Source organism: Podarcis erhardii, assembly GCF_964252035.2.
Source record: "Podarcis erhardii genome assembly, chromosome: 11".
Taxonomy (NCBI): Eukaryota; Metazoa; Chordata; class Lepidosauria; order Squamata; family Lacertidae; genus Podarcis; species Podarcis erhardii.
In genome coordinates, this window is record NC_138501.1 from 750,887 (window position 1) to 763,335 (window position 12,449).

General features: G+C 43.0%; 1 protein-coding gene across 1 annotated transcript in view; it reads left to right on the top strand.

The window, feature by feature from the left end:
• Positions 1 to 12,449, top strand: part of TJP2 (tight junction protein 2) — an 83,785-nt gene that overhangs the window by 59,065 nt on the left and 12,271 nt on the right. The window contains exons 11-22 of the mRNA XM_081881115.1: positions 1,313 to 1,463; positions 3,416 to 3,524; positions 3,926 to 4,136; positions 4,673 to 4,860; positions 6,139 to 6,234; positions 6,337 to 6,416; positions 6,571 to 6,781; positions 7,497 to 7,597; positions 8,960 to 9,178; positions 9,546 to 9,656; positions 9,975 to 10,310; positions 10,972 to 11,051. Of these exons, the coding sequence (XP_081737241.1) occupies positions 1,313 to 1,463; positions 3,416 to 3,524; positions 3,926 to 4,136; positions 4,673 to 4,860; positions 6,139 to 6,234; positions 6,337 to 6,416; positions 6,571 to 6,781; positions 7,497 to 7,597; positions 8,960 to 9,178; positions 9,546 to 9,656; positions 9,975 to 10,310; positions 10,972 to 11,051 (1,893 nt within the window). The remainder of the gene's footprint in view (positions 1 to 1,312; positions 1,464 to 3,415; positions 3,525 to 3,925; positions 4,137 to 4,672; positions 4,861 to 6,138; positions 6,235 to 6,336; positions 6,417 to 6,570; positions 6,782 to 7,496; positions 7,598 to 8,959; positions 9,179 to 9,545; positions 9,657 to 9,974; positions 10,311 to 10,971; positions 11,052 to 12,449) is intronic.

Consider the following 12,449-nt stretch of genomic DNA (forward strand, 5'->3'; position numbering starts at 1 on the left):
AGTTGGCACATCTCTTACAAATCCCAAACAAAAAATAAAAACATTATTTAGTATCACTAACTACAGAACATACTCACACTCCGGCATCAGGGCAGGCCCTTTGCATGACGATGGGTTGCCTGGCAAGATGGTCTGCATTTTGCAAGTTAGTTTTCTAAGGTTTTATCCCTCTTGAACCCAGGGGGATTCAAAACTTAATCCAATCAGGTCTTTAGATTAATTAGCAATTCGCCAATGGTTACATGGAGGAACAATAGCTCAGGCTTGTTAGGAGACAGCTGAATCCTGTTTATCAAAAGACCTTGAAGATTAAAGCATTCCCAGACACAGACCAGATTCTTTGAGTTGTAAATTAGCCAGATAACAGCCAGGTGTCAAGAACAAACAAATCACCTAGAAACTCCCTTTCCTACAGAGGAAGGAGACACCAAATTTACACTTCTGAAGACAAGAATTCGGCAATTAAAGAACCAGATACACTTTCCCAGGATTCTACAGCATTTGGCTCTCCCATAATGCTCTTCTTTTTCATGAGCCAAAGTTTTAACTTGCTAAGATTTCCCAACATCATTACATGTATACATCAAAATTAGGTGTAATCATAGTTTAGCCAAAGCCACAATTTGCAAAATTAACTTCCAAAGAGGGTTGCAAATTGTGGTTTGGTACCAACCCTATGGTAGTTGAAATTGCAGGAGTAGCTGTAATATTAATCATAATTATCTCTTAGTGGGAGATACATAAAAAAGGAGTTTGCACACCTGAGTTGGAAGGAGGTTCTGAGGCACTTCTAGTCTCCTAACCATGTTAAGAAATGCAGCAGCGGCACTGCAGTAGATGGTCAGTTCTTGGCATCTGCTTCGGATCAGATCTGTAGATACAGGTCACTGCAGCCTGGGATCTCATGTGTCTGCTCACAATGTCCAGTCCCACCAAGCGCTCACACCTGTGAATACACAATTGTGTAAAACGAGGCTAGGATGCAACGGACTGTGTTCACAGGGAGACAAGAGTTGTTCCCATTATTGTGGCTGCCTTTTTTCCATTGGTGACCACAGAGTTGACTACCAGCTCATGATGTGCACTGTTTTATGTCAACCTTCCCCCTACCACTATGTTTCAGTATATAGCACATGACATAAGTGTGGTGGAAATCCCTGTACTTTTGTAATCCCATGGCTGCTTTAAATGTGTAAGTTTGCGATGCTGATGTCTTCACATGGGGACTACGTTGCCTCAGCTTTCATGTGCTTACACATGAAATGCTCTTACACGACTCAAATCATCTCTAAAACTCCTTTTCTTTCTCAAGTCCTGGTACAAAGATGGTGAAGTTCAAGAAAGGTGACAGCGTGGGCATCAGGCTGGCAGGTGGGAATGATGTAGGAATATTTGTTGCTGGAATTCAAGAAGGTACCTCTGCAGAGCAGGAAGGCCTACAAGAGGGAGACCAGATTCTTAAGGTATACATGGTTCTGCATAGCGCTGTTTTCTTGCATGGTTCAGTGGAGAAATTGCTGTATTTCAATATAAGTAGCTATGAAAGTTCTTTTAAAATAATATTTTAGTAAATGTGTTTGTTTCAAAACCTTGGATGGGATTCCTAATTTAAAAACAGTTGCTGAAGCAACTTGTTACGTTAAAACCTCTGGCAGCATCTTGACAACCCAGCTGAGGCAATTGTTACCTAGTTATCATTCTATTGTGTTTTCCACCAATCTTTGTGAAGGCTTACAGTACAGAATAGTACTACAGTGGTACCTTGGGTTAAGAACTTAATTTGTTCCGGAGGTCCATTCTTAACCTAAAACTGTTCTTAGCCTGAAGTACCACTTTAGCTAATGGGGCCTCCTGCTGCCACCGCCGCGTGATTTCTGTTCTCATCCTGAAGCAAAGTTCTTAACCCGAGGTACTATTTCTGGATTAGCAGAGTCTGTAACCTGAAGTGTCTGTAACCTGAAGTGTCTGTAACCCGAGGTACCACTGTATTCCTTCTGATCTGAACTATTGATTTCTGAGCTCACGTTCCTCCCAGCAGCCTCCTGGGCATCACTTGTTTTAAAAGAACTTTAAGCCTTCTTCAGGCATTCAAAAGCAGGGGTCAGCAACCTTTTAAAGTAGAGGGCCAGATCCCTGTCCCTCAAACCTTGCCGCAGGCCAGAGCGCGCACGCACATGCACACTCTCTCGTTACTACAGGATCCAAAGATTCCATCAAAAAACAATAATAAAGTTCCAAAGGTCTCACTTCCGTTCCACAGCGTATCTGTTCCGTTCTGAGTCACCCTCCCAGGGTTCTGGGGTGTGCGAAGCTTTGTTTCCCCATTTTTAATTCTGCTACCGAACATGTGTCCCCCTCCAAGACGGGAAAGTAGAGAACATGTGTCCTGCAGCGAGCAGTTCCTTCTGCAGAAGGACACGTGTTCTCCTCTCTCCCGCCTTGGAGGGGGAGACGCATTCGGTAGCGGAGTTAAAAACGGGTGAAACAAGGCTTCATACACCCCAGGCCCCTGGGAGGGTGTCTTAGAACAGAACTACTTGTGGCGGTGGCAGAAGGAGCAGTGAGCCAGGGGAGAGCCAGAGAGGGGCTGCCTTAAATCACGCTGGCACAAACAAAGCCCAGGCCCCTTCCTCTCGGCTCTAGAGGGAGGGAGGGAGGGAGGGAGGGAGGCAGGAGGAAAGGAAGCTGCAACCAATGAGAAGGAAACAATGCTGCTGGCACCAATCAAAGGCTAGCCCCCTTCTTCCACAGGGTGGGGGAGAAGCCAGGAGGAGGGAGGGATGAGGCGCCGCCATCAGGGAGAGAGAGAAAAAAATGGCGCAGCCCAAACGATATGAATCAGAACCATGCAGCGATTTCTGGACCGTCCGTGGGCCGGATTCAGAACCCATTTGGGCCGGAACCAGCCCGCGGGCCTTAGGTTGCCGACCTCTGTTCTAAAGCATGCAGCTGCTGACCATGGTTAAGTATCCCATGAAATCCTTCTCAAAGAAGACCCGTTGCAATAAATGAACCTGTTAGCCATGTCCATTGATTCATTGGGTCTACTCTGGGTACAATCCAATGGTTTTGCCTCATCCAATGCAGTATTCACTTAGCTCTTGTAACAGGCAAACTGTTCTGAAACAAATAAGGGTGTCTGATCACCCCGAATTACACATCTAAAACATTATTTTTAAGAGAAGCATAGTGGTTAAAAGTTGATTGTACTTGCTAGTAGAAAAATGGTTGGTTCTGAGTCAGTTCAGAGAGCGAGATTGACATGTTCCTGCCCTCAGTGAATATAACCCAGAAATGTGTAAAGTTGGTTGGCTAAAATTAATATTTTGCACAAAGGCAAAACCAGCTTCTTCCTCTTTGGTGGTCTGTATCAAAGGAATCTTCTCTTAAAATCTGTTTGGTGGTTTTGTATCAGGTAAACACTCAAGATTTCAGAGGTATTATTCGAGAGGATGCTGTTCTGTACCTGTTGGAAATTCCGAAAGGAGATATTGTGACAATTCTGGCCCAGAGCAAATATGATGGTAGGCACCTGGCATGTAATTTTTGTTTATGTACTTCCTGCTTTTATCTATAGCTCAAGCTGTGTCTCAGTGTAGTAGGTGAACAGCAAATATAGCAGTAGTCAGCTGCTGCATTTTGCTCTGTTCATATTTAAAGATTTTACTGCATCTTATTGGAGAAAGTGGGTTAGTAGAAATAATTAAAGCTTCTCATTTCCATGCAGATTTTAAGTCAAAATTACCTGTATTAATGGCTCTTCAGTCATTTGCACACAGCAGATTCTTATGGAAAATATTAGCAAATCTACAATGTCCGGTAGTTTCTTTGTGCTGACTGCAGCAGTCTTCTAAGAGAGTCCCCAAAGCCCTGCTATAGACCTACTGAGAAAAATAATTGAACTAGATCTGGTCTTTCTCACTAGTTTACAGAGATATAATGGCCTGCGGCAGAGGAGATTCTTTCTTCATAAGGACACATTTTGAATGTGAAAAGGAAATGCCACAAAGCTTAGCCTTCACCAGAGGGGAGGTCTTCCGAGTGGTCGATACACTGTACGATGGAAAACTGGGTCACTGGCTGGCTGTGCGGATTGAGAGCGAGTTGGAGAAGGGCCTGATTCCAAACAAAAGCAGGTATCTTAATAACCTGTAGATCATGATGTTAATTGATGTTACTCTCTCTTCTAGTTTATTCCATCTCTGTCTAGTGTTATCAAAAACAGATGGAGCATGTAAATAAGTACATGCAGAACTCAGTTCTTATTTACAAGGGTCACTTGGGATCCTCTTCCCCAGTGGTATCCTTGGGTTACACCCCTTTATTTGGTCTCATATAAATAAATGGTTGTGTTTTACTCTTATGTAGAAGAGGAAAGCGACACATTTAGAGGCAAAGACCTACGGTACTTCATGCATCTAACATGTAAAGGGGCTTTTGTGTCACACTGCTGTCCCTGCTCCTGATGTCAGGAGGTATTAGGGGAAGCAGCCAAAGACTTGGATATGTTACCTATACATACATGTACATACATAGGAATATAGTGATGGGGGCCATCCTGTACTATTTTATAGCATCAATTGTGTCTATGATATGCTTTTCTGCCTGCAGAAATGCACACAAGTTGACTTGCTGACTTTTACAAATGGACTAAATGCTGTTTCTTTTTCAGGGCTGAGCAGATGGCCAGTGTTCAAAATGCTCAAAGAGATGGCTCCAGTGACAGGGCAGACTTCTGGCGGATGCGTGGCCAACGGTCTGGAATGAAAAAGAATCTAAAGAAGAGCCGTGAAGATTTGACAGCAATTGCATCTGTTAGCACAAAATTTCCAGCCTATGAGCGAGTCATGCTCCGGGAGGGTGAGTGAGTGACAGCATATGAAAACTGACAGCTCATTTCCTCATTTGTAAAAGACAGCTACAGCGATTTTTTCTGGCAACTTAAACAAATCAAGCCAACTGGCTTTATCTCTAGGCTAACTGCAAATGGTAAAGTCTGTCTCTGGTCACAACCATGTTGTGGCCTGTCCAAAACATCACATTAAATTTGTTTAGATGAGGGGTTCCCCCCCCTTCAGTAACCAGTTCCTCTGCATGCCCCTCCTGTGAATATTGTGGGCTGCCAAATAATGGAATAGTCCACAATACAAAATATGGAAACACAAACTATACTAACGCACAGTGTATTCATAATGTTTTGAGAAGTTAAAAAAAGACATGTAAGCATTTCAGACATTACAATTGAGCTTCTGTTGTGCTGCTGTTATAACTGTAATGTGTGAGTCAGTTTTCAAAGTCAGGCTGGCTCATTAGTAAATACTCAGGGCAAGGCACTCTCTCCATCAGTGCTGCTGTTGTGTTGAACTGTGTTGTGAAAATGTATGCTTAATTTTTTCTCTAAGTGTAGCTTATCTGCTGTCATGCTAGTATTGCATTGGCTAGAATACAGTCCATTCTCATAGATAAGCGTGGATTATTGTATATGTTAGGATAATAAATAGGTATTTTCAAAAAAACAGGCTTTGAATGTTCTTTGTTGGAACAAAATAGTGATGATGCCCTTCAAATCTGAATAACTCTTTTCAAGAGACCTCTTTTCAATATCTCTTGTGGAAAGCTTAGCAAGGAGTGTGCCAACTTTATTCTGGTTAAATGTGAGTTAGCATCTCAGCATGACACACCTGTGACTGCACAAAAGTGTTAAGGGACATGTTATTTTAAAATAACATTCAAGAGACATGTAGGGATTGTTTCAACAAAAGCAAACACACTGAAGCAATAGCTGCTAAGATGTAGAGTTAATAATTATTTTGGACTGCGTTAGAACAGAACATTTGCTGTACTGACTCGTGTGAGAGATGTTTCACAGAGCCATATTGTGTGAAGGGTATCTGCAAGTAATTGTCTCTTAAGTGTGTCACTGCTGTTTGTTGGCCTCTGCCAATTTCCAGTGAAAGTATGTCTGAATTGTGAGGAACTTTTCCCTTTGTGAGGACAAAATGTCCTCACGTATTTTACAGATGATTATGATGATTGGATGATTTGGGGGATATTCATTTCTGTATTTTAGAGGAAACAGTTTTTTTGTTTTGGTCATTATAAAATAGAAACTAGTCATATGCAGCTTTCTATTTTCAGCTGGTTTTAGGCGCCCTGTGGTGATCTTTGGTCCCATTGCAGACGTAGCAATGGAGAAACTTTGCAATGACTTGCCTGAGATGTATCATGCTGCCAGTAAGTCTTTCAGTGCTCCTCTCTTAACACAATCCTTCAGCATTTAGTGATCCACGGAAACATTATTAAGGACATGACGACATAGCTGTATTATTCTTGCAGAAACCGAGCCTAAAGATGCAGGCTCAGAAAAGTCCACCGGCGTTGTGCGTTTAAATACTGTGAGGCAAATCATTGAGCAGGTACACATATTCACTCCCCCCACCCACCCCTGGGCCGTTTCTCTTAGCTTTTTATCACGTTGGGAAGCCAAGTAGGAGATACTGGGTATGGGGATGCTGTTATTTTGCTGTCCTTTTTGTACCTGTAACCTTCCTATTGCTGCACTTTTAACAGGATAAACATGCTCTATTGGATGTGACCCCAAAAGCCGTGGATCTGTTAAACTACACCCAGTGGTTCCCAATTGTAGTTTTTTTCAACCCAGATAGCAAGCAGGGTGTGAAAGTCATGAGGCAAAGGCTAATTCCCACCTCCAACAAGAGCGCACGGAAGTTGTATGACCAAGCAAATAAGCTGAAGAGGACCTGCTCACATCTTTTCACAGGTAGGTGGAAATAGGTTGCTTGCTTCTTTGTTTGGTTTTCTTTGAAAGCGTGTCTAGGTGCAGAGTGAATTTCACATGACAGCCCTTCTCAGTGCACAGAGCAAGTCTTATTTCAGTGGAGGTTGAGTAGGAATTATGTATTGGATGGTGTATGACCCATGCTTTTTAAATGCATGCTGGTCACTTAGTCCCATGCATGAAATATCTTTCTTGCTTTTTTCCTATACTTCCTTTCATCACAGAATAATGGAAGGGACCCCCTGCAATGCAAGGATCTCAGCTAAAGCATCCATACAATAAGGTTTTTAGTTTAACTTCTCAACTTGCCCACCACATTAAATGCGTAACTGGTAGAATCTGTTGCTCCATCTTTCCAGTAGATAGCAGAATATACAATCATGTTTCCAAAATATTTTAAAGATGCTATAAAGAAACAGTTCCTTCTGAAATCAGGATAAGAAGCAATGGTTTGAAGTGATAGGAAAATAAAAAATAGTCTTGGCATTCTCATCAGCTAAAAGCAACAGCAGCAAAGCTTATTAATGATTTCTTCGGGAGTCTGGAATAACTTTATAATCAGTGGAGAACATTAACACTATGGAGTGTTATATGGAGTGTTTCCATTGTTTTGAAAATGACTGAAGTAATATAGTGTTGTGTATGAGACTAATGCTTTGAAAATATAACCATTTTTTATTTAAAAAAATATCTGCAGCTACTATTGATCTAAATTCAGCCAATGATGGTTGGTATGGCAGCCTAAAAGATACTATTCAGCAACAACAAGGCGAAGCCGTGTGGGTCTCCGAAGGAAAGGTAGGTGGTTGTCAGAGTCACCCGTGGTCCCAGCTCACAAGAGACCAAAGTCCAGTCCGGCTTATGTACAAAGGTTTTTATTGAAGAACATTCTTAGCTTCACAGCCGAGCTCCGTGACTCTACGTCTGTTACGCTTAGACCGCTGAAGTCCCCTCTGAGTCAGTCCCGCCTCTACACCAGTTTAAGAGGCTTGTACTGGTCCACCTCTTCCTCTCTTTCCTTTTCCGCAGGGTCTTTCTGCCCCCCTGTGTTCTCTCCCTTCGGGACTCCCCAGAGGCTGAATCCTCTGCCGCCTCCTCCCCCCTCCTTCGGGCTTTGGGACCAGGCTCCTCCCCAGGACTCTCTTCACTTCCGCGCGCCTCCCATTTTGAACTTGGCGCGCGTACGTTGCTCCTGACCTTCCCTTCGACAGTTACACTGCCCTCGATACTACTTTCCTCCCCTTCCGGCAGGACGTCTTGCCCTGATCTCCTTCCCCTCTCTGCTTCCTGTTCTGCTCCTTCTGACACACTGGTCACTCCACCCCCTTCACTCCGTTCCGGCGGAGCAGCCGGTCCCGATCTCCAACTCCCACTGGGGGTTCCCCCTTCGTTTCCCTGCTCCTGACTGCTTCCCCCTCTAGCTCCCCTTGGCCTGACCAGAGGGGCTCCCTTTTGGGAGTCCTCCGATTCACTGGACGGACTCATGGACAATCTTGGGTCATTGTCGTCCTCTTCCTCGTCACCCTGGAATCCTTCCCCCTCGCTCTCTGTCTCCTCCCTCATCTGCGCCTCTCTCCCTGAACCCCTGACAGTGGTCATAAGAATGTAGCAGCCCTTTTGGGTAAGGCCAGCATCTTGTTCTCACAGTGGCCAATCAGATGCCCATCGGAAGCTCATAAGCAGGACCTGAGCACAAGAGCAGCCCTCTCCCCTCCTGTACCTCCCAGCAACAGGAATTCAGAAGGAGACTGCAACCAAGATTGCAGGCAGAGTACAGGCACCCCCTCCCCTTCTACACAATTGACTCTTCTGCACGATGTTTTATCATGTTTTTAATATTCTGTTGGGAGCCGTCCAGAGTGGCTGGGGAAACCCAGCCAGATGGGCAGGGTATAAATAATAAAATTATTGTTGTTGTTGTTATTGTTATTATTATTAACTGGGGGAAAATGGCAAAAAAACTTTGCCAGTGAGAATTGCAACCTAATGAAAACTTCTCATGTTGCTATTAGTAGTGAAAATGGAGTGCTATCATTGCTTTTAATGGTACATGGTAGTCCCATCTATTGAAGCTTCTTTATACTGTGTCTTACTGTGTTACATAATGTGAGCCCTGATGTGACAAGGAGAGCATAACCTCTTCACAAAATCCCTTTACAGCTGGAAGGAATGGATGATGACCTGGAAGACCGTATGTCATACTTAACTGCGATGGGCGCTGACTATCTGAGCTGTGACAGCCGACTGGTCAGTGACATGGAAGACACCGATGGAGAAGGCGGGGCTTACACAGACAACGAGCTTGATGAGCCAATCAACGAGCCCAGAGTTTCCTCCATTAGTCGGTCCTCCGAGCCCGTGCAGCAGCAGCAGGAGGAGGTGAGAGATCCAGAAGAAGACTGCTGTTTTTCTCTCAGAGCATTAGGTGGTAAAACATTGACAACGCATGCTCACTGAAGTGATGTGGGTGGGAAATTCAGTGGCATTTTGAGTTGTTTGTGTCTATTGTGTGCACTCCTATGTAGAAAGGAAGATGTTTTATTGCTCTAACAAAGGGGGGGGGGGTTCCCTGCTTCAAATTACCTTGTACTGTACAAGAGCAGTGCTGCTGGTGAATTATATTTAAAGGAAGAAAAAAACAGAAAACAAAACACTTTTCCCAGCAGTTGCAGACTGTAACTATGCCTCCCACAAGTCAAGAACTGCGTGACTGTATGCATAATGAGCTACTATTACTTGTCCATAGAGTTTAAGGAAATCCAGCCCAGAACCAAGAACTCAAATGAGAAGAGCTGGTAGCAGGGAAGTTCTGAGGGATCCCAGCCCACCTCCAGCATTCAAGCCTGAACCCCCAAAGGTAATTGGAGAGGAAGAGAACAACTAACTGGGGTCGAGTGTTGCATTTGCTAATAAGGGTTACTTACTAAGAGCATTTTCCTCAGAAGGCCTCTCAACATTCCCTGCTTGATTCACAGCTCCACATTTTCATCTTAGCTAAACTTTTTCCCAGTGCGGTGCCCCAACTACCTGTTTTTCCTTAGCTCAAAATATCAGTAACCAGTTTAGGCTTTACAAACTATATTAACCAGTTTCTCATGGCTGATCATTTCCAGACCAAAACTGCTACTTCTATGTAAATACTAATGCTGTACTGGCTGTTGCCTTATGCTTTCAGGGTAAACTGCAAAACAGAGAAGATCCCTATGATATCCCTAAGAATTACGAAGCCAGAACAGGCAGCCCTAATGCTGCTAGCAGTGAAACTTATGGAGTACCAATGAAAGTGGCCCCTCCCCCAATAGCCATCAAACCTACTTTTGGGCGCCCCATATTGAAATCCTCTCAGCCACCTGTCCCATCAACGGAAGTGGAGGAGAAATCGGAGGAGGGGATAGAAGAACCAGGGAACACACCAAAATCTGTGCTGGGGAAAGTTAAAATTTTTGAGAAAATGGACCACAAAGCAAGACTTCAACGAATGCAAGAACTACAAGAAGCACAAAATGCCAGGGTATGAAGTGAACCACAAACTGATTTTTTGCATTTGTGTCTGTTTTAGAAATTATTGCCACTCAAACTATTGAAACATCATAAAAACAGTGGATTAGATCTAGAGATCCTGTGAGCAGAGGATTGTACCCAATGCTAGTACATCACAGAGTAGACCTGTTGAAATTAATAGAAATTGCTATCTTCATTCATTTACTCTGAGAAGAAGTTAGTTGGCTACAAGCCACAGTTCCATTTGCAGAAAGAGAAATAGAGGTGATTTTGGCTGATTCCCCTTGACTATCTGCTATCTGCCATGGGGTTGAAGGACTCTCCAGAAGAGTGTGGAGCTGGAGATTGCTGAGGAGAAGGATGAACTGGAGCAAACGGCCTCTCCTTCTGTCAGCGGCAAACTCCAGAGCACAGCGACTTGTGGGAAGGCTAGGCTGATTCATTGGTAAAGAGAGAAATATTTTAATCTTTCCCAATAACAAGTAGGTTTTTAGGTACTAGTAGCAGTGTACTAATAGCTTTATTCTCTGCTGCTTTGTATGCTTTTTGAATACTGTGACAATCTGTAAATTGGGGAAATGGAACTTGTTATCATGTCACAGTTACACTGGGTTTAGTCACCCATTAAGGGAAACTTCAAAATGTTTTGATCATACACTCTCCTATTACAGGTGGAAATAGCTCAGAGACACCCAGACATTTATGCTGTCCCAATCAAGACACAAAAACCAGACTGGACCCAGGCTGCCAGGTAAAATGTTGCATGTTCAGATATATGTTCAATATATCTCAAGCCTGTTCTTCATCATTACTAATCCCAAAGTGGATTACAATAAAATAATGGAATTATTTGTGAATGTTACTGGCTTTGTGTCTTTGAGTTAGGGATTCAGTTATGATAGAGGTCTACAAGCTGGCAAAATTTACTTGCTGCCAAAAATAATAACTGATATACATCTACAAGTAACTAAGTTTATTACCTCATTTTCAGACTGCTCAGTGCCAGAATTGCTCCTCTTTCCTATTGCTCATTGTGGTTCTGAACGGAATCCTGTCTGCATCCATCACCAGCCACTTGCCCTTACTTTAAAAGCTGCCCACAGCCCTTCCTCCATCTTAACTTGTTTCTTCTTATATTCTTGGCTGTGACCTCCTGCCCTTAGCCAACCAAAGATCTTCTGCTTCCTTAACTGGCTCCACCATTCCCCTTTGCTGGTCCCTAGACATGGAAGTACTCCCCCCGTGTTCATGGTGTCGCCACCACCCCTTTCTCTCCATCCTTCCTCAAAACTCTCTTTTTTTTTCTTCATTTTTTTTATTGATTTTCCACAAAATTTATAAACACACAAATAAACAAACAAACAAAAATCTTAACCTTATTAAAATTAATCTTATTAACATTGTTAAGCAATTTCCACATATCCCCTTGGTTGAATTTCAGTGTATATCATTTTAACGGTTTTCCAAAAACAAATTTCTTATAAAATTAACTTAATCACTTAACATCTTTCTTTCTTTCTTTCTTTCTTTCTTTCTTTCTTTCTTTCTTTCTTTCTTTCTTTCTTTCTTTCTTTCCAATTTAGCATTAAACATATTATTTCATCACATTACATATTTCACTCATAAGCCTATCTGGTATTTGCAAACATTTCCAATTAAGTTAACTTAACATATTTAACTACATAGTCTTTAAATTTCGACCAATCTTGCTGATACTCCTCCTCCTTCTGATCGCGAACTCTTCCAGTCAGGTCAGCCAGCTCCGAAAAGTCCATTATCTTCATCTGCCAATCTTCCACTGTTGGTACTTCTTGTGCTTTCCAGTTCTTAGCTAATAAAATTTGAGCAGCAGTTGTGGCATACAAAAATAATTTAACATGCCTGGTATTACAAGCCTGGTAGATGAAGGGAACGCAGTGGATGTAGCCTACCATGATTTCAGCAAGGCATTTGACAAGGTGCCCCATGATATTCTTGTAAAGAAGTTGGTAAAATGCGGACTTGACTATGCTACCACTCAGTGGATTTGTAACTGGCTGACTGACCGAACCCAAAGGGTGCTCATCAATGGTTCCTCTTCATCCTGGAGAAGAGTGACTAGTGGGGTGCCACAGGGTTCTGTCTTGGGCCCGGTCTTATTCAACATCTT